The sequence below is a fragment of the Haliotis asinina genome, chromosome 13 (genome assembly GCF_037392515.1).
Source record: "Haliotis asinina isolate JCU_RB_2024 chromosome 13, JCU_Hal_asi_v2, whole genome shotgun sequence".
Classification (NCBI taxonomy): domain Eukaryota; kingdom Metazoa; phylum Mollusca; class Gastropoda; order Lepetellida; family Haliotidae; genus Haliotis; species Haliotis asinina.
The window spans coordinates 39,005,471-39,028,655 of NC_090292.1; the positions used below are offsets into that span (position 1 = coordinate 39,005,471).

The following is a 23,185-nucleotide window of genomic DNA, read 5'->3' on the forward strand; positions in this document are numbered from 1 at the left end:
TGACCTTAGGGATGTACTTGTCAAAGACTGCTCTAGATCACATACAAACAGATGTCCATTTACTCTGACAGTGCACTCAACAGCTACATCGCCAGTTACCTGGAATACAAGGACACAACGTCTCAAACACATGAATTACTTTTTTATATTAACATACAAACCTCTCACGTTTTGAAAAGATTGCTGTTACACAAGAAAATAATGATAATTAACTGCTTATTCGCAAGCGACTGACTTGCAATAGGTCACACTCCAGTGCGATACTCCAATGTTCAGACCTCAGGTAGTAATATTGTTCATATCTGCACTAAACATAGTTCATTCACTTGCTCACAAGTTAAGTTCAGTTATAAACAAATGTATCAACAGGGACAAGAAAAACAGGCCGACAATACTAACGGCAGTCAGTCACATGTTCATAATACAGATGATTAGGCGCCGTTAAGTGGAAGGGATTTGAAACAGAAATCAAGTGTTATTTCCTACGTCTTGCATTACATATTGTAATTTGGAACGGAAACACGTCAAGTTAATATCACACCAGCGGGCGCTTTCATCCATTCATCGGAAATGCGGTTTGGGTTGAGAGCTGGCTCCACAAAATATCATTGTTGTGAAGTAGTCTTTGCGGAGCTAGTAAATGGTCGTTGGTGATATAATGGCCGTCGATCGTGGAATCTGAACCACGCATGGAATGGGTTGCTGCTGAATGACTTGCTAGACACTCACTGAAACTGTGTGTAGAACAATACACTTGTGTGGAATAAAAACGAACGTCGGATTGTTGTACAGATCGGTGGATCGTATCTAAATCGAGGGCTATAGTCTTGTACATCAGCGGATCATACACTGAAGGTGGACCGTAGTTATACACATCCTTGGATCACACACTGAAAGTGGACCGTAGTTATACACATCCTTGGATCATAAACTAAAGGTAAGTGGTAGTTATACATATGGTTGTATCATAAACTGATGTTGAATAACAGCTTTACTCGTGGTTGGATCATAAACGGAAGTTGAATAACAGTTGTACACATGGGTGGATCATAAACTGAAATTTGGCAGCAGGTTCACACGTTGGTGGATCATAAAAAGACTGGGTTGTAGTTATACATATGTGTGGATCATAGAAGGTTGGTTGTAGCTGTCCACATAGATGGATCATAAACTGAAGGTGGAATATCGTTGTACACATTGGTGTATCATTAACAGAAACAGGCTTCAAATATGGTACCTATGTGAGGATTTGGACCCGGGTCAATAGTGTGACGAACTCATCATGTAACCTTTGACATAGATGTACCGCAAAATTTTGCAAGGTGATCGTTTGTCAGATATGCCCATACGTGGTACATTTATATCACTACTGTTACTATACGTAATCGAGTACTCTTTCACGCCGCTTGTTGAAATAATCAGACATCAAACCTTGACTTGACTTGAAATGTGTTCCACTCGTAGTATCCATGGAATAACCAGCGATTTAAACCGATAACATACACCACCAACAACTCTTTTTTTCAAGTTGTGAGGAGTTAACAAACCTCACTTGAAAGTAGAAAAGATGTTGTTCTCTCTGAAGAAATTCGAATATCAAAATGTGCTACTTTGCTGACTGAGCGAAATTGTTAAGTATTTCCATAGTGAGTATGATATCCTATGTATACAGAACAGACCTAAACTCATTTGTATTTGTGGAATGTATATTCAGTTAGTTTAAATCGTGCTGTCTATTTATCCACTTTTATGACTGCTTTAAATTTTATTCATTTCCAGCTGCTGTATGTTGATGAACAGACGACATAGTGGACATTTCAGTGTTCCCGGATAGCCTCTACCTTCACCTTTCCAAGACAAACAAAACATGTGGGCAGCATTCATTGTCACTGGCATGTGCACGAGTATCCTCGGCAGTGATGTGGTCAAGGTTGGAGTGTTACTCCCCTCAACCGGAAAATATCCTTGGGTCATTCAGAAAACACTACCAGCGCTACAAATAGCCATAGAACAATTATCAAAGAGCAAAGATATTTTACCGAACCACGTACTTCAACTTGCTATCAGAGATAGTAAGTGCTCAGGAACAGAGGGGCCACTTGAAGCCATAGACTTATATAAACATAGCAATGCTCATGTATTTATCGGACCGGCCTGTGATTATGCAGTGGCGCCCGTGGCCAGATTCAGCGAACGATGGGGAATACCTGTGTTGACCGCGGGGGCACTGGTCAGCGCATTCCAAGATAAATCCGAATATAATCTGTTGACACGAATGGTAGGTCCCTATAACAAAGTAGGCGACTTCGTCTTAAACATTCTGACACATTTTAAGTGGCAACATGTCGGCATACTATACTCGAACCATAAATACGGTGCAAATAAAGGAAATTCAGACTGCTTCTTCCAAATGGAAGCAATTTACCTGGCAGTGAAGAAATCCTTTCCCATAAGACCTTGGCATAAGTCCTTCCTCCCAACCCTTGGAGATGACCAGTTGAAGGCTTTGCTACAGGAAGCAATGAACAAAACAAGAGGTGAGTGAATCAGTTGCCTGTTTGTTGTGACTACGCTGTTGGCACGATGTGTCGCCCGTTCAATGGATGCGACAAATACAGTTACCTGTTTCATATATTAGCTTGAGTAATTGGTCTAATATTCACAGCTGATACTGTATCATGCTACATCAGTCCCAGGTCAGATGCCCAGCTCGATGGTCATCGCATATCCCTGTACGTACATGTAAAAGTGAAACATAAGCGTATTGGATCTATATATTAAACAGCGAGGAGATAGATATGTGGTTGTGTCTGATACTAATACCAGTGTTACTGACAGTTTCACACACATTCTCAAAGTGGAACTGGTGTATTTACCATTGGGCACTTGGAGTTTGAGTCAGTCTGTTGTAATATATCTTTACAATATTCCAGCAAGTGTGAAAGTCGCATGGAACATAAAAATCGAGAGGAAGCGAGGTGTTACGGTTAATGCACTTGCTCTTCAATCTAAAGATTCGGGTTCGGCTCGGCTGGAGATATTGCTGGAGTATTAAGGCAGACAAGCACCCCATATTAAAGTGGAGTCTACTTAAACTGCTTACACCAAGCTTAACGCTGAATTAACTGTTACACGGATATTGTATAAATGGACATTTCCGCAAGCAGAGACCATCAAGTATAGTGGACGACCAACACTGGCTGAAGTGAAGGAATCTCGGTCAGTGATAACACAAGGCTAGTGATAGTCATGCTAACCCACATTATCTAGGGACAGTAAATGATAACCCGCACTACACAAGGACAGTAAATGATAACCCGCATGATACACGGACCGTAAAGTATAAGTCGCATGATAAAAGGACTGTATATGATAACCCGCATTATGCAAGGACAGTAAATGATAACCCACATTATACAGGGACAGAAATTGGTAACCTGCATTATACAAGGGCGGTAAATGATACCCCGCGTTATACAGGGACAGTGAGTGATAAACCGCATTATACAAGGACCGTACATGTTAACCCGTTTTGCACGCGGACAGGAAATGATAACCCACATTAAAAAGGGACAGTAAATGATAACCCACATTTCACAAAGACAGTGAATGATAACCTTCATTACACAATGGCAGTATTCCAGCACAGGGGATAACTATTTCAAATCACGAACTATGAAGGATATTTTGTTATAATATCAGTTCTCATATGTGTCATATGTGTCATAACACCTTCTCATTTAATTAGTGCATGTTGGAAAGAGCTGGATTTGTTAAATGATTGGTAGATAGGTAAATATTGTATGGTCGGAAGTTTGTATTGGTAAGATTGTTAGCGTCTGTATCCTCGAGGGAGTTAAAGTACTATAAAATTATTGTCCTCCTGAGAGGGTGCGTAAGTCCCAAAATATTCCAAGTAAATTTCCACTTTTTTACCGTTGAATATGTGTATGTTTAATGTATGGCTAGACGTGTCTAAATTGTTAACAGCTGTAGGGATAATGAAATTCTAGCTAGGGCCCATGCAGGCAGCAAATTCACTGAAAGCTTCAATCGTCCCGTGTATGGTGATCTACCCTCAGTTGTTGACAATCTATTGCCTGTTTTATATTGCAGTGTCATTTGCAGCTAAAATATTTTAGATCTAATTACTAGTCCTAAATATCTTCGTGTAATAATCTGTTTATTTCAATGTCCTTCGCCGACATGTAACTTAATTGTCTTTATTGTTAATTTATGAATTGTTCAGTCAATATATGTCTGTAACGTAATATGACCGCTATGGAAATTATAACTTAAGGGTAGTAAATGATAACTTTCATTACACAGGAACAGTAATTGATAACCATCATTAGACAATGGCAATCAGCGATAACCGTCATTACGCAAGGACAGTGATAACGATCGTTACAGAAGGGCAAGTGGTGATAATCTTCATTTCAGATGGACAATCAGAGTTATCTCTCCATACACAAGCGCAGTCGGTGATAATCGTCCTTACACAAAATCAGTGATGACGACCACTACAAAAGTGATAACGTACGTTAAACAAGTATGATCTGTGATAATGGTCATAACACAACTCCATTTGGGACAATCCTGCTTACATAATGACAATCAGTGATAACAATCATTTCACAAGGACAGTGAATGATAGCTGTCGTTACACCAAGACTAGACTCATTGTCAACCCTCATTGGAATGTGTTAGACTGAAAATATTCCTCACTCGCAGGAGCCTTATACCCTCTTTAAAAATGATAATCTTTTCTGGCAGTGACGAACTCTGCTCCACCAATATCGCCTCCCATGCTCTGTATGTTTGGCAGGGTGTAAACAACAAACACTTGATTGTTCAAACCGAAGAAGTCATAGTAAAACTGTGCAATCGAATATGAATGGCGGAGGGCGTGTGACCTGCTATGTGAAGCCCTTGAAATGAGAGCATTTGCTTGTGATATGTGACAGAAGTCTTGTGGCAGTACTTGTTTTGACGTAGTATCGAGAGAACAAGTGGCTTGACTTCGTCTCATGTCATAGTTGCTCTTGCGGTAGTACGTGTACAGGCACATGAAGACGTATATCCGCTATCTATCACTCACACTGAATTAGACTTTGACAGTGTAGATATCCGATTTCAGCCACGGAAATATCATGTGTTTTCCAAACCAATTACAAAATATCATTTTCCACGAGTCTTACACGTCACAATATAGTTGAAATATTGCCGATGTGACGCGGAATGTTAACACACTCACTCACTCACTCACTAGTCCTGCGCGTCGTCATTTGGTGACCAACCCAACAGTGGGTATTCATTCCTTCCATAAACAAATCTGAGTGTACTGTATATGTGTTATCTATTTCTAATGAGACATTATTTCTGTGTTCTTCGCTGTTTATCTGATATACGTTTTCGCACAAAAATATTAGAAGTATTCTAGAGCTCGTCGTGTCATCTTTACATATATATTTTTACATATTTCCACAACAGTGTACCACATCTTATAAGTTTTACTTCCACCCAGAGGTATCTGAAATCTTCGCGGTCATCACCTGCTGTTTCATCCGAATGTGCTAAGAAGATAGAGATAGGCAGGATCTCATGGGTTCAGAGAATATGTACACGAGTTTATAGAGGACTCTCACCGGAAGCTTAACTCGTATAACAGTAATAGTTCTCTATTACGTATAACTTACGATATGTGATTTCACATCGACAGTCATGGACACACAATGGAATGTAAATTTACCCAGGCGTTTGTTACGAGTTGTCTTGTGCTGTGTTATTTCCTTTGTTTAGTTATTGTGCTGTGTTATTTCCTTTGTTTAGTCATCGTGCTGTGTGCATCCCACGACACTGTGAGGAACATCATGATCCAGTTTGCAGACCTTGGACTTGATAACGGAGAGTATGTAGTCATCAACATGGACATGTTCTCAAAGTAAGTAGAATGTAAATATCTGGAGCTACTGTACTCATTAGGTCTCCATGGCGAAGGGCAGTCTGTGATATATTAGTTGCTAAAGATATTTTATCTCCCTTTTTAGAAGATTAAATTAAACTTAGAGATACAATTGTCTCTAGTGATACACTACCACCATTCTTCAAAACATCGGTGCACTCCCAAAGTGAACTTTGACGCAGAGTAAAGAACAGTCGGTGCAAACACACGCACGTACCCACACCCACACACTCAGACATAGACACACACACAGAGAAACACACACACATACACACACACACACACACACACGCACACACACACACATACACTAAGGGTTTGATAAGAGCAAGATAGGAGCATATTTGTGAAGGTGCATTACATCCACTTATACTTACAGATGGCAAGGTGAAAGCACTGTACCTTGGTTCCGTGAAGGTGACACGACAGAGAGGAACACACAAGCAAAGAAGGCTTTTGAGTCTGTGCTGACAGTTACCCACAGGCGCCCCTCAAGTGCAGAGTTCGCCATGTTCTCGAAGGAAGTGAGAAGACGGGGATCCACCTTGTACCCAGACTACGTTTATGACGAGGGGGAGGTAAGCGGTGTCATTCTGGCAGGTCACGACTCTGCTCTCCATAGTAGCAACCTAACAGGCACTGAGGTAATGGGCTTCATTCTGATTAGTGAAGACTAAATTGTAGCAGTAATCTGAATAAAAACGTACAAATACAGACGTGCTAAAATTTCGGTCTGACAGTCGTGAAAATGAAAGAGCAAGTGCAGATAGTGACAACCCTACCGATGAAATCGAGTCATAAACTCACCTAAACTCATTTTTCTATTGACGCAATCGCATGACACAACTTACGAGAGTTGGGACGATCTTCAAGTCAAGACAGTCTAAACACTGCAGGAAGGGTATCACACTACTAACAGCATCCAAGATCGTCCAAACAAAGAACGACCTTCCACAGCATCATAATGTCATGACCGACAGATTATGCTTAACCATCTGCAAGATCACTTCACCACAGCCACGGAAACAGTGCGTCGTCATTTTGCGCGAAAGAAACCTCTGCTGACGTTATTTGCCAACAATGGAAGCTGTGCCTTCTTTCTGGTGATATTATGCTTCGACAGAAAGGCATGGGAAACGGTTTTCCAATGCGTGTATTGTTGAAGGAGACTCGTGGAGTGGTCCAAGCATCATGATGTGGGATGCAGTCGGTCTGAATGCCCAGTAGGGTTCCAGAATCGCGGTCCATGACATCGTGGTCCGTAGGACGAAATGTTCGTCGTACCGGCCAAGTTAGAAGACCCCGCGTTTCCTCACTCCTGATTTATGTCCATTAGAACACTTTTGGAACGAGATTCAAAGAAGACTGAATGAGCTCCATCCAAGCCAACAACTACGGCTCGACTCGATCATGTAAATGTTCGTCGTACCGGCCAAGTTAGAAAACCCCGCGTTTCCTCAGTCCTGATTTATGTCCATTAGAACACTTTTGGAACGAGATTCAAAGAAGGCTGAATGACCTCCGTCCAAGGCCGACAACTACGGCTGGACTCGATCATGTATTTCTCAGGTTATGACCCAAAGTGCATATGGCCTTCATCAACAGGCTCAGTCATGTCATGTACAGGCGACACAACGCCGTCATCGATGCCCATGGAGGCCATCGCTTTGAGGTATATTAGTGGTACAATTTGGTGATTTTGTGTGAACTCTAAGAAAAATTTAAGAAAAATGTGTTAACCATAACCGTCAAATGTGAACGCGATCCTCTGTTGTGATTGTGAATAACAGCGAATAAAAGCTTTTGGTTTAAGAAACCTCTACCAGTGTGTTTCATTTGTGGCTCAGTATATGTCTTTACATATGTCGTTTTAGTACAGTGTCCTATTATAAAGTTCGAATGAATTAATGCAAAGTTGCGTCAAAGCAACTCTCCCGTCATCTACGGGTTAACATTATTTCAAACAAACATGATAGTGTTATGTGCCCAGGAGAGCTCTTTACGAATGTTCTCCGCACAACTTGTGACTGAAACCAGTTCGGCAAACACTGACAACACTGCGTTGGACAAGTTTCGTATGTGACAAGTGTCCTTTGTTTGGAAGCTGTTGACCTCAAAGTTTTAGGTAAGTCGTAAGGGACATTGCATCATTCACATGTACTAGTCTGTTGTGTGTTGGTGTTTGAATCAAGCATGATGCTGGTTTGTTTCAGCGACTTTGGTTTTTGCTGTTTTTGACACTGTTTGATTTCACTCAAACTCAGGGAATATTGAATCAGTTGCGTCAAGGCAGGTTCTAACAGGTTGTGTGATGTGCCAATTCAGCACACAAAACGTTGCATTTACCTTAGAGAGTAAACGGCCTTACCACGTTCAAGTTCATGTGTGAGATAATTTTAGGGTGTTTCCATCCATTTTGTTTGTGGTGTATGAAGACCTATATGGAGTGGGAGCTGTCAAAACTGGCATCTGTCCAATCCGGCAAGTTGTCAACACCGTCAAAAAATCTCAGCTCCACATATGTGGCTTGTACACTAACCATCAGCTCTACAATCCAGCCCTTTGTCTTAAGCGGTTTATTTCTTCAGTCCCATTCATGTCGCTTTAGACAGCTTCCACTCTATATACAGACCCAAAATGGTTTTAAAATGGCACTATGCCTTTGACGTTCAAGTGCACAGATGTATGTATACCCCTTACCCCTTGCTCTGTTGCTAGTCGAGAACTATACGCAACGTGATAGTAACTGACTGACTTCTATCTTTTTTGTGAGTTTGATTCAAGAAACGTCTGTCTGTTTGTGACAGTTTCACGTTGTAATTTTGTCTCCATATTTAACTGCCACATTGACCCGTGAAGGTCCCGGGGTAGGATAGGCCTTCAGCAACACATGCTTGCCATAAAAGTGCGACTATGCTTGTCATAAGAGGGGTCGGGTGGTGAGGCTCGCTGACTTGGATGACACATGTCATCGCTTCCCAGTTGCGCAGACCGATGCTCATGTTGTTGATCACTGGATTGTCTGATCCACACTCGATTATTTACCGACCGCCTCCATATAGCTGGAATATTGCTGCATGCGGCGTACAACTAAACTCCTTCACTCACCTGCCACTCACCTGACCATCCCACTGAACACTATAGAAAACTCTTGTTTGCTTGAAGGTGAACCTGTTTGTTGGCGCCTTCCACGACGCTGTCTTTCTGTACGCTATCGCCCTGCATGAAACCCTCGAGTCTGGTGGGAACGTAACTGACGGTTTAGCTGTCACCAACAGGATGTGGAACCGGACATTTCAAGGTATGTACACAGGAGCCGTAACTGCATGCTATCATCACCTGGCATAGAAACTATCATAAAATGAGTCATTTTCAATTTTATATACAGAAGTGAAAGATGAGTTTGACTTTCATGTGATGATGATGATGAAGATGATTGCAGCATTATGATGGAAGCAGAGGTAGGTGCACAGCGTCAAATGGCACAGTTAGGTATTAGTGAGTGAGTGTGAGTGAGTGTAATTTTACGCCGCAGTCAGCAACGTTTCATATGTCGGCGGCCTGTGTAGAATCGAGACTGGAGCAGGCAACCCAACGATCAACTGCATGAGGATCGAATCTACGCAACAGAGAAACGATGACATGTATCAACTAAGACAGGGAACTAGACGATCAGTGTATGTGAGCATGGATGCGTTCATGTCATCTTTAATGAGTTATTTCTATTCACTCTTACAGCGCTCGTACAAGCTGTAGTATATACCCATCTGGATGCGGACGTGTTGTAAAGGATTTAATGTATGCGAGGGCGTTTCGGTATGAACCTTCACCGAAAGTTCATAAGTTATATTCCCCGAGAAGACGTCGTCCCCACTCACTCACCCTCACTTACTCTACTTTAGCTAAACGTATGTAGTGCCCATTGAGTTTAAGAAATGGTACTGACAGGATGATGTTTTATTGCTTATTTTCCGACACATTACTTATCAATATCAGGGCTGGGGGCACTTTGTTCCTGCATCAGTGCTACTGGTACTTTAACCTCGTAAAACGTCACACGGAAAATCAAAACGACATTTTTGTCAAGAGTTGATCTGATGTTTTCCTTACATTCTTCTTTGAAATGAATATTTGATCCTTGACCTATTTGGAGTTGGGTTGTGATTCATCGGTACCATTATGACCCAAACAGACTATAACTTGACATCAGGAGTATCTTTGCAATGTGCATACGATGACATGTGTCAACAACGTCATGAACACAACGTCCTACGATAAACATAGGTATTTGAGGAGAAGATCTGAATATTCACTTAATGTCACTATACTATGCTCCGCCCAAACGTCATGAAACGGGGACAGAACTGGACTGATGTGAGCCAGCGTAGGGGTGCTGAATGATCAAACGTGACAGTTTGTGATTGACTTGCCTGGACGTTGTGCCATAGTTTAAATCTGTTCAAAATTTTGCCACAGGAGCCACGGTATTACTAAGTAACCTGGAAGGTTGTTGTAAAACGGGAGGAACGCTCCAAACGTGACAGCACGTAACAGGCCTTAACAAAACTTGTTGAAGTTTTGTCACGTTCGGTTTGCCTTTTTCTCACGGTTGTGTCAACTTTGCTGTCCGTTTTGTCCCGCTTCTCATGGCAAGCTAGATTCTGTGTTAGCCGATTCGTGCTGTTTTATCACGATGCATCTAGACGTGTGACGATTTACAGGACAGGACCGATCAGATGATGTCTCTGGCATTCCCTCTCTGCAGCTAATGCTGCTGTTCCTGCTCAAGCAAGGACGCCGGCGTTCACGTTTCCTTCACAGAAACCTTGAACAGAACGTGAGAAACGCGAGGGAACCCATCAGAAACGTAACTGCATATTTAGTGACCTTCGGAGAAGCTGGGACTTCCATAGCAACTTCTTTGAGGGCATTCGTGGGTTGGAGATTCAGATAAGAGCAAAGATTTTCTTTATTTGGGTGATGCGACGTTTCGATACAAGTATTATAACGTTGTCAAACAGGTGTGGGTTACTGCAATCAACAAAACGGAGGAAAGGAAACCTGCTGGCAACCACGTAAACATTGACTGTTGCAGGGATCACGGGGACGGTGGCCATAGACAGCAATGGAGACAGGGACAGCGACTACTCGCTTCTGGACCTCAACCCTGGCACCGGTAAACTAGAGGTAGGACATACAATATTGAGAGGGTAAGCATGGTTTTATTCCAGCAATGTCACAGCGGGTGACACCGGAAATTGGCTTCAGGCAATTTGCCACTGTTGGGAATCGAATGGCCTGTGATGGCCTCCAGCGGAAGCGCGAAAAGTAACGCTACCCCGCCACTCCATGGCCTCAAGCCAGAAGTAGAGCACAGTTAAATACGCGCCGTAATGACTGGTCGCATGTTCGGTGAGGCGGCAGATATCTATATGCTGAAAACACGAACTAAAGTAAATGGGTGAGAGAGGCATGAAACTGTCATGCTTCATAAAAATTCTACTTATCATCGTGAGAAACGTTAACCAACAAACACGTGACCGCATGAAACATTCAGTTTCGAGAGGAAATATCGTTTGTGGATGATGGACTTGATGTGGTCTGCTGTGCAGAGTCTGTAGAAGGCTACTTGTTTGTGACAAGAGATAGGCCGACATCTTGTGAGAAACCTCTGGAAATACGTAAAGGTCCCATGCAATCAAAATATCAGGCATAATTAAAACTCAAGTCCAACATTCTTTACTTGGGTCTACTAGGCTCAAAACAGAGCATCCTGGATACCGAACCAAGTCGGAGGCGTGGGATGTGCACTCATGTGTAACGAAATCTTTTCATTGACTGGCTCATATGCCGATACGCTTTTAAGACCGATAGGTGTTAAGTTCAAATTGCATGTGGTCAATGATTGAAGTTGGGTATTGCATATTGTCATTAGCAGACATGCAGACAGGTGTAAAAAAACAGACATTGAGATTTCTCTGTGACAGGTAATCACAATAAACATGTTTTTTAGGTCACGAGTAGATTATTTACTTGTTTTTGTACACACGATTAGGCTTCTGTCCATGACCTCATACACTGGGCAGGCATATTGATTCAAGCTCCGCGAACCTATTCACTGCGCATACTTTATGGGTGCAGCGCATCACAGCTGTTGAAATCAGTTTTTCCCTCCAATTTCGCCGGCTTTTTTTCAGTGCGTTTTTTATACATCTTTATAGAGTGAAGTGGCATTTTTGATGATTTGTTTCGGTAAGTGCATACCGAAAATCATCAAAATCTCCTAAGTTGTGATTTACGTTGCATGTGATCTTTAAAGGGAAACTAATCCAGAGAGATTAATGGTCATCCTCAAGAATCTAATTACCAAACTCAGCTGCCGGATGGTCAGTTCCTGCTCCCTCTACACTGGGACTGGGTTACTGTCTACTGTCTACATGATATCTAAACTAAACAGTGTGACATTGGGAAAGGCGTTGCCGTTAGAAAATACACCGTCCCAGTGAAATACACCGTCCCAGTGAAATACACCCAGCAGTATTTGTCTGATTATAATATCCTATCAGGGTAGGTTTGTTTCTAATGCGTGGATGGTATAATGGCTGATTCGGTTTCTGTGCGACTTATATCAATATTTACTCACGTCTAGTAAAAATGTGATGTCTTTTATCTGTGAGATAACAAAATACATTTGATATATTTATTTGAATCCGTAAACTAAACAGTCCCACTTAATCATTCCGAGAAAGCGGGTTTTTCACTTTAGTACACAGCAAATGATTTTATGCATTTTTATGCAACAATGACGTTTCGTTCATGTCCTCAAGCATTGTCGCCACATAATTCTTTTTATTGAGGCAGTTAAATTTCCACGCAATATCGTAATCGCAACCCTTGCTGTCAATTAATGAATTTATAACAGGTATAAGTAGCGGTAACACCGATTACCGATTACCCGACAAAGGTTTTCATATAGTTTGGGGTAAATACTAACCATTATAAATTTAACTCTGTCGTGGCAAATGTATTACATGTTATGCCCTGAGGAGGGGCGTTATCATCTGAATTACTATAACATCATTCACAGGAATAAGCAGTAAACAGTGTTATTTAAAAGGATTTCTCAAAGGGTATTGTTTATAAGCCAAACAATATTTCTCCTTGTTGATCAATTGCGCACGCAATTGGCGCAGTAGGGCAAAAAAACAGTCAAGATTTCTGGCATATGATCCGGTTACTTATGGGAGAAAGACAATACAAGCGCAACAACCAGTAAACGGAAATTGCATTTTTTTTCCCCATGGACAATTCAACTGGATTTTTTTTATTGTACATGATGAATGTTTGAATGTTTGAAAGAGGTTTGAACAGGTGAGCAGTACCCCTGTGCGTCACGATCGAGGGAGCAGTTACTGACCAGCTGGCAGATAGGTTTCGCAATTAGACTGTTGCCGAGAAACTTTAATCGCTCCGGATCGGATTCCCATTGAGATAGTTCAATATTACGTGTAAAATATATCACATTGATCTTAGATAGAAAGCTCCATTGTACTAACTTGTGAAGATCACCCGAACACCTGTACAAGGCTATCCGTGAACATGTTTACAAAGATGGATTACATGATGCGTCGTAAAATATTCTAACTATTCTTGCTGTGTGGTGGCATCTCGTTCACATTTAATGTATCTTTCAACAGGTTGTCGCAAACTACTACGGGAATAGAAAACGCTACGAACCCGTTGTTGGGAAAGCGATTAATTGGGCTGGAGGAAGAACGTCTCCCCCACCAGACGTGCCAAAGTGTGGATTTGATGGTGCCAAATGTCAACAGCCCGAAGATCAGTCTGATGGTAAGGGTGTCAGGCTGTGCTTCTATTATGAAGCCGATTTTTATGTTGTGGTCTAATGCAGATGTACTGCTAGTGTGATGGAGCCATTTGTTCGTCCAGAGGCGAGAGTCATAATGCAGGTGGGTCAGATAGATCTAACAGTGCGACATACGTACAGAGTAAGCACAGCAGTTGGAAGATAGAATACTAATGCACGTACGGTACGGGATGAACGGTATAACTTAGACCAACACCACTTGCTCTTGGTGTTTCGTTTAATGTGCATACTCCTTGTAATATAAACCAATATTAGCGATTTGAAATCATGATCGTTTGTTAAGCAACTTTTATCCTGAGTTGAATAACTTTAGCAAACATCAGACTGCATGTTAGTAATAGAACTGTAATCACTCTAATTTCGGAGATATCACGAGAGTCTAATGAGATCAGGCAGCCTCGATAATCATCCGTTAACGGGTCATAATGTCTTAGTGGGTATGTCGACCACAAGTGTGTTTGGCACTATTATTGACACTAAATAATTTCAGAAGGATTTCCAGAGTATGGCATAGTGATCATCGTGCTGGGTTCCATCCTGCTGCTGGTGCTCGTGGCCGCCTTCCTCATCTACAGATGGAAGTTCAGCAACTATTATGCTATGTCACATTCCACGTGACAGACTAGACAGACTTCACACGTATATCTCTTCAACTCACAACTATGTTGATTTATGCGTAGAACTAAACCGTGCCTTCTAAAGACTCGATCATGTGACAATCAGGCGGATGCTGAACATATATACAACCAGCTATGTATCATCTACACACAATATATCATCATCACGCCTTGCATCACTGCACTGCATCCCCACAACATGTTGCATGTATTTATGATGTTACACAACCATCTCCCTTTCACTCTCTCATGTAGGATGTTGTGTAGATGATGTATACATATGATACACACACACACGCGCCCCCCCCCCCCCCCCCCCCCCCCCCACACACACACACACACAAACACACACATACACTCTTCAAAGAAGAAACGCAAAACCGAAATATCAATGTAGATCAGCGGAAAACAAAGATACATGAATGAAAGTTTGTGGTGCAGTGCATTGCTATCTTGTCCATAGTTCATAAGAATAAGAGTCATCACTGTCATTACTGCTGTCCACCAGGTGGTGTTGAAGTCAGTACCTCGTATGACCACCTCCAGCAGCTACCACTGCTCGACACCTCGTGGGTACAGATCGAATCAGTCGTTGGATGTTCTTTGTGGAATCCTTCTCTTTGCCTCCTGCAAAATGTGGAACAACTGTTGAAGACTCTGTGGTGGATTACGACGTCGACGTACCGTCCATCGATCTGATCCTAAAGGTGTTCGATTGGGTTTAGATCCGGGGATCTGGAGGGCCAGTGAAGGGTATTGATGTTGTTACTGGACAGGTAGTCAATGATGGCACGAGCTGTGTGGAGCCAGGCGTTGTCCTGTTGGGAGAGCTGTCGTTGACGGTCAACAAGGTGAACGACGCGCGGACGGAGAATCTGGTCGATGTACGGAGTGGCCGTTAGATGGCCTTGGACACGGACAAGTTCCGACAAAAGAATCAACCATTATTCTCACACTGTCCCTAGTCATGACAAGGATCGTCTACTGTAACAGTCTCCTTGTTGAAGCCCCTGCTGTGCAGATAAATCGTCTCCAGCGTACAACCATACAGCCATCCGGATTGTATCACTCGTCCATAAGCATAAAACCCTATCATCCCGATCTTGAGGGATTTACACTGGTTTCATTGCGACACAGGCTTACTTTCGAAAATCTTCTGCTTATCCCATCAGTGTCTGTCCGGTAATACCTACAGGAGCTCATGCCCATCTCTCGTCCTCCATCCCTACGTTCTGAGTCCAAGCTTCTATGCTGCATCAAGACTGTAAGATATAGCCCACGTTCCTTGTCATATCCAGCGACAGTGTCGTTGAACAGCCTCCCAGAAGATCTCCAGATATGGTGTCCTTCAAACGTCATCTTATGACCTGTTTCAACAGCTCTGAACTTTTTTGTGTGACAGCGTATGAGTAATGCACAACATAAGTGTCCCATTACTAATAGTTGGTTAAATAGATATATATATAATTTGTAGGTTATATTGATACATTGATACCTCAGCATCTCCAATAAACAAGGTTGTGAATCCAGACTCTAAACGCCTGGAGTTTGGTCCAACCACAACACACTCTGTTCTCAACTTGAGCTTGTTGGTCGACGTCCATTTCTGTATGTCATGACAGCAGTTTGTCATAGCTCGAGCTGCCTGCATTGCTGCAGATTGATTAGACTTGAAGAGTGATGCCAGCTGAGTGTCATCTGCATAGATGCCTGTTGATCTCATGTACCCTAATGACTGATCCAAGTGCCTTGGTGTACCGTGTAAATAGAAGTGGACCCAAAACCGACCCGTGTGGCACACCGCTTGAAAAATTCACTAAATAGACACCATCGATCTACACAGATTGATACCGATTCAGCAGATAGGATTAGAACCTAGAATACAGTACCACTGAGGAAGATGTTCTCCTTGACGCGATCGAGTAGCATTTGGTGGTCTATGGTGTCAAAGGCAGCATATAAATCTAACAACACCAGGAGACCAACATTACCACTGTCAATACCAAGTCTAAAGTTGTTGGGGAATTCCAACAAGGCTGTCTCCGTACTGAGCTGAGGACGGTGTACCGATTGGAATGGCTCGTACAAATTGTGACGCTCAGGATGTTCAGGCAATCACTTTCCGACAGTTCTTTCTATCACCTTGGAGATAAACGACAGGAATGAGACTGGCCTGTAGCTCTGTAACTCATCCTTGTCCATAGTGTGTTTGTTTCTTCAGTAATGGTTTCACTGTCGCTTTCTTTATGCTTAGTGGAACTATTCCTGACTTGAAATGGAGATTTGAAGAATCACTGGTATGAGGATATTACCAATTACGATCTTGGTCGATATAGGATCCAGCACACAGGATGTTTGTTTGGATTTCTTAATAAGAGCTAAACACTTGGTTGTGAATGGAGCAATCTCTGCGAGACAGTCAGATTCGGAGGAAAGATGGATGGGTTTCTTCATACATACTAGAGAGACTACATCGTGTGGAAATGTCTGATAGATTTTTGCGATTTTTCAATGAAAATGACAGAAAACTTTTGAGCGATGTATTCAATGTTAGGAGAGAGACCATTAGTGTGAACACGAGGTTATATAGAGCACTTGGGTTGGACATGCTATCTCTGATTCATGAGTTCATGAATTCGGTTTTGGATAACTTGATAGCTATTTATACATTGCTTCGAAGAATACAGTATCTGGAGCCGTGTCTTACACCAGAGTTCTCCTCTCAGCCTTGACCTCACTGATAGCTGGGATGAATATCCAAGCCATTCCTGCATGGTCTGCGGGGTATCACCTGAACTTTCCCAGGGGCAACCTTGTCAAAAAGCAACAGGACAAATGTGCTGTAGAGGTCAACTATGTGCGCACATGCGTTGCACCAAGGAACCTGGCTATCTTATCTAAATGATTCCTGATCTTTCTTTGAGATGTTTCTGCAGCGTATTGACTTGGTCGGATGAGGTGGTCTGGTAGTATCAAGCCCAATTAAGAAGAGGTTATGATCCGATACCTGAAGATCTGTAATTTTTACATCAGTAGTGCAATAGTCTCCATCTGTGGACAGTACTCAGTCCAGGATATGGCCAGTCAGATCAGGACAAAACTTTATGGATGAGCAACTTCTTTTTAGCCCTGTACCTCCCACTGGCCTCAGTATGCCACCTAATGTCACTGGCCTATTCATGTAATCCCTTGCCATCATATTGCTCCTGTACATCCATTCTACCTATCTACAACGCTAAGCACTTGTATAAACATGTCCACACTCTCCTGCCTGGTACATCCCCATTGGCTTCTGTATGCAGTCTATTGTTACAGTGCTGCCCACAATACACACACACACACACACACACATCTCCCCCCCCACACACACACACACATATACATACATACATACATACATACATACATACATACATACATACATACATACATACATACATACATACATACAGACATACATATATAAATAAAACCTGGTAGATATATAGATATATATACCATCCTATCTTATCTGCCTCTTACTTGCTTGACAACGATACAAGAAGTTGTATCGAAACGTCGCTCCAGCTGAATAAAGAAGTTGCGCCTCCATAAAGTTTTGTCCTTATCTGATTCACCAACTTCTAAACGTGCCTCTCAAAGTGATCTGTGACTCTTCCAGCGGTAATGCAGGAGTCTTCGTCTCTGGACAGTACCCAGTCGTGTGAGTTGGGTCAGACACCAACTGTTTACATTTGTGACTATACATAGTCTACACAACATCATATATATCATGTGCACAACACAAAACATATTTATCATAAATCCTACTATACACTATTACACAACCTTTTGTATATGTTCTACACAATATATAATACTTCAATAAACAACCTGGCATACATTACAACACGGGTCGCACATGTATATATTGAATATCTTCTGGTAATTCCACGGTTCGATTATACAATGTTGGACATAACCTTTTCCACTTTGTGCAATAATGGTAGACTTAGCTTCAGGCCGGGGTATTTCTTGCGTTTGTTCCATGTTCCTTTGTAACGTTGTAAAACATTTTCTGTAACGTTGCAATACATATGATGCGAAATAAACCGTTCACTCTCAGACTTAATGATTATTCATCATACAATCACATCTGTTCATCGGCAGCTAAAGGAATGTTTTATGACAGAAGTGTTGCGAGCGTTAGATATGACACAACAATTATTTAGTCCGGCACCGGTGTATCACCTCGGTGTCGGGGAAATGGAAGTTTATCTTTGACATTGGTACGGTGGTGATCAGCAAACAATCCCTAATACCAGGCTTTAATCCATTATCTGCACAAATTAGCCAAAGATTAAAGAAGCACAATTAAAATCATGGAAGATAAAAAAACTACTTTCAATGAAATGTGAACATTACAATACGTATCCAAATTCATCAATCAAATCAGTTTCGTTTTGAAAAAAACCCAAAAACAAACAACTAAGACCTTTTAAATTGCCAAGATATTCTATGGATTTTTAAGCTTTTCTTCTTCCCCACACAACTGTTCGGGACCATTACAGATCACTTTGTCTGGCCATGATTCTGTCCACAAAGGGGCTAGAAATCGAAAGACACTCACGAGCATATCTTGACTGGCCAACGTGACATCGGCCTATTGTTAGTTCCTCAGATTTGGACTGACAACCAAGGTATGTGTAACTTACAGTTTAGTTTCGTGTAATTTGCCAATACCTTCTTGTGCGTCTCACTTCTTTTGCTTTAGATCCTGGGTGTAACATCTAATATGTAGGATTACAGTCAGACCTTAGGATAGGGAGAGGTGTCACACTTTCTTCTGCTTGGGACGTAGCAATAACAGTTGTGGGAACAGTAATCCCAGCATGGCTGGGTAACCTAAAAAGGACGTATTGTCTCAAAGGCAAAAATGAATGTAGATAGTTTTAAATTTTGAGAATTTGAGTCAATTTTCTAAACACCATGTATTAATTTCATTGTACCACATTGACAGTTGCATAATTTTGCCACGATAAGAAATACTAACAGGATCTACAGATAGCAAGTGATCAAATGAATAGTTAAAAGTGGGACAACTGTGCATATTTATAATAGTCCACTTATATTACGAACTTATCCATGTATAATGCATGCTTAAAACGCTAACAGAACACTCCCTGTGGAGAATACTACCGGTCTCAGTGTTCAAATGCAGGCAACCATTGTACCACACCAGGTACCCAATTTACTGCTGGGTGGACAGAGGGAATTTTTAACAAACTCACTTTCTAAAGGATAGACCTAATTTATTACATGTCTTTATGCTAAGAAAAGACAGTCAAAACACTGCCTTGGAATTGGCACTACCTTCAGTTGGAATTGCCAAGAATCATCGACGGTACCTCTGTTTTTCATGGAAACTACATTGAATGTGCTTTTGGTTTATACGGATCAAACGAGTCCATTACTTACCATGCGTTTCACGGTTTTGTAAACGCAGCTTGCTAGTGGAATTGGTCGATAATTTGAAAGATCGTAATGATCACCTACAAGTACGTATAAAGTGGAACATATTTATAGGAGCCTGTTATCTGGATTAAACTTTTCGTTTCCCGTTTACAAGATATTTATGGAAGTTATTTCCACAGTTGTAGCCGAGTTTATGTGCAACATCTGCTTTATTAATTATGGATTGGTATGTTTCTTTACGAAGGTGAATGCTACATTTAGCATCCTTACCTTTCATATTGTGGATCATATTGAATACCAATATATAGTCAGCGTACGTCAACTGATTTTGGATACAGAACTGTGCCCAAACCAGCGTTTACTGTGTTTAAATGTACGCCTTGTTTTAGCGTTTACACTCTTTCAATTTCTTTAGATTGTGGACAATAGGCTGGCGACGGACATGATATTAGCATTGTTCCACGCCTTTCTGGCATGAGTTGTTTGCAGTAATTGTGTCAAAGCAATTGTAGAGGACATGGGGTACACTAGTCATCGATGCTATTCAGTTCAACAAAGAAATGTTTTATAACATCACGAAGATTCCAAAAAAAGTTTACTTTTTAGGTTAACAACACAACGCTTAAACAATCTCCTTTCAAAATAGAAACATCACTTATGATTACAGAGTTACAGAACTACAGATCTGACATAATGCTCACACCGTAAAATATATATATTAATTGAATATAATGCATTTTTGTCACGTTCATTCCATATCTCTATCATTACCGTTGTGGCATTTGGATGTACTGGCAACAAATGTGCCTACATAATCTTGACAATATTGAGGTCAATATGTCAAGGGTTGGATAGAAACTTTCAGCAAAATACTGTACAAATCCATGAATTATACATTTAAGCTGGCGTCTTCCTTTAACCATTAGCCCAACGTTCATTAAATGATGAGGTTCAGTAATAAAAAATATACTTTACTAAATAGTTTTTGATAAAAGGTATCATTCAAACAGTTTCTCAAACAAATTAATTGCTTCCAACAGAACTTTAAGGCACAGTTACTGCTAGGTTAGAATCAGAATTGGCTGAATCATAATTCAAATGAAAACATGAATTCAGAATTGTTGTATTTCTGCAATGAAATGCAAACAATAAGTCTAGAATTCTAGAATAGAATTCAAATCCCTTGTTAACAACCAGAGGAATGATAAAAAGTATACCAAATAAAATAAGTCATTCTCAGGATACCTTCAACATTGAACGATGACCAAAAAATATACCCAAACATGCATTTGTGTTCCAACAATCCTCTCAGCATTTACACTTGTGTACACCTGTACACCTTCACCTTCTGCCATGTGGCTGGATTGCACCAACTGCATATGTTTCTGTTTTTAATCACCAAACAATGACCAGGTACCTTCTCAGATTCTCTGCTTGGCTTTTATGAAAATTGAATAAACTTTAGGGCAAATGAAATTACTTCTCGAACTTTTGTAACTTTTTAGAATATAATATATATTTGTAAATGACAGAAAACTATTTTTGGAAAAAAATATAAAACAGTTTACAACTAGCATTGAAAACAAAATGTCATTCACTGTAGGGAATGGTCATTTCCACATACCATCGAGAACTGAACGTTCAGTTTCATACAGAAGGTCTGAGTTTATATCTGAGAAATCAAGAGTTGAATAGATTCCTGTACCAGGATGTGAATACGTGCTATAACCGTCATTAAAAATGCATGATTTGAACTCACCTTTAGTATTTGTTGTTGTACCAGCCCAGACTGTGTGGTACCTATTCAATCCCCAATGATAAAATCGGATTCCAGGAATTGATCATAGAGAGAATGCATATTAGCTGTATGAACGTCTGATGATGGAGAGTTGCACAACTAGCACAAAGCAAATGGAAATAAAGGTGCAATGGAAGTCTACATATGTCTATTGTAAAAAGAAGTTCCGTCCATAGACCTTGGAGTCATACATGTACTAAAACATTACGTTACAAATCGTGAATTACGTCGGATGTCAAAGACTGTATATCAAATTTTTACGTTTAATACTAGCATAATTGATATGATCTGACACTTTTATTACCACAATGTCATGCCGGTCATTTGAAGAAAGACGCATTTTAAATGCTAATGAAGGTGGCTTACCTGATACTCTTCAGTTGTATAATTCTTACACAACTCTCCATGAAAAGGACCTGCCCGTACAAAATGAAGATTTTCTATACCGAAATTATATACACGGCACATTCTCTTGCATCTTTCGAAAACCGTTTTCCATACCCTACCATTATGTTGATGATCTTAATTTCTAGAATGTTGAGGACGATAGACATTTCTTTGGATGAGTGTTGTACAAGTGATATCTTACATCTGAAAAACTCACCCCGTCTTGTATCATCCTGCAAAGAACAACTATTAAGACGATCATTAAATAGAAAATCAGTATGAAATACATTTTACAAATGATTTAACCATTTGCCTATCGCATATAAATTTCTTTGGTGTTTGTCGACTTTTTAAACATCTATTTTGTTTACAAAATGAGGTCAGACTTTGAGATGTCCTTTTCAGCATTTCTTTCCTCATGTCCCACGCATAACAGTTTTCTATAACATTTTTTTTTCTTTTGGTTTCCTACACCTCGTAATAAGAGGTGTACTGTTTCGCGGCGGTGCGATCGATACACGTTATTTTTCATAGAGCTTGCAGAATCGATATATTTACAAAATGATCAATATCATTTCTACATTCTCTCAATGTAAAAGACCGATAACCAGGAGCAGTTCTCTTTTAGAGGTGTCGTAAAGAAAGTGTTACATAAGGACTCACACCAAACATATTTCTCATTACAGGAGATTTTCGATGTGGATTTACCTTTAGTCATGTTCATGTTTGGAAACTGTCACCTGAGATTCAAAGGTAGATGAAAGGTGTTTAATCGGTCAGCTGTATCCAGCATACTTATGTTGGAAAAGAGTTCAGGAGAACAAAGAAAATAATCATTAACACTACAGCCATGCAGCCCGACAAAAGTGTATTTACCTTGTTCATCTCATCAATATGCCTATGATACGTGTAACAAGTGTGACTGGGCTTTGGATAACATAATGCTTTCTATGACTGCCATCTCCGAGAAGCCTTACCACCGAGGGGCACTGAACTGACGTTGGTCAGAATTATCCGTCTGGTATGCAAAATGAGAGAACGTTTGCCCTGACACTCTTGAAATAGGAACTTCTATT

The 23,185-nt window shown here is 40.8% G+C and overlaps 1 protein-coding gene across 3 annotated transcripts; it reads left to right on the top strand.

The window, feature by feature from the left end:
* The first annotated feature begins 612 nt into the window (after nucleotides 1–612).
* Nucleotides 613–18,561, top strand: LOC137260241 (atrial natriuretic peptide receptor 1-like). Of its 3 annotated transcripts, none has more exons than XM_067797934.1 (8): nucleotides 613–937; nucleotides 1,780–2,537; nucleotides 5,833–5,944; nucleotides 6,345–6,543; nucleotides 9,131–9,266; nucleotides 11,061–11,152; nucleotides 13,663–13,816; nucleotides 14,344–18,561. In XM_067797934.1, the coding sequence occupies exons 2-8, from the start codon at nucleotides 1,868–1,870 to the stop codon at nucleotides 14,469–14,471; spliced, it is 1,491 nt and encodes a 496-aa protein (XP_067654035.1). In that variant the 5' UTR covers nucleotides 613–937; nucleotides 1,780–1,867; the 3' UTR covers nucleotides 14,472–18,561. The 3 variants fall into 3 exon arrangements, with proteins under 3 accessions (XP_067654035.1, XP_067654036.1, XP_067654037.1); XM_067797935.1 differs by having other exon boundaries at nucleotides 613–896; XM_067797936.1 differs by having other exon boundaries at nucleotides 613–855.
* Nucleotides 18,562–23,185: the final 4,624 nt, after the last annotated feature.

Excerpts from the sequence above, each read along its gene's own strand:
- LOC137260241 (XM_067797934.1), top strand. The coding sequence starts at position 1,868 with ATGTGGGCAGCATTCATTGTCACTGGCATGTGCACGAGTATCCTCGGC. Across the intron at positions 6,544-9,130 it reads ACGTTTATGACGAGGGGGAG|GTGAACCTGTTTGTTGGCGC; the intron begins GTAAGCGGTGTC and ends GTTTGCTTGAAG. Across the intron at positions 11,153-13,662 it reads CTGGCACCGGTAAACTAGAG|GTTGTCGCAAACTACTACGG; the intron begins GTAGGACATACA and ends ATCTTTCAACAG.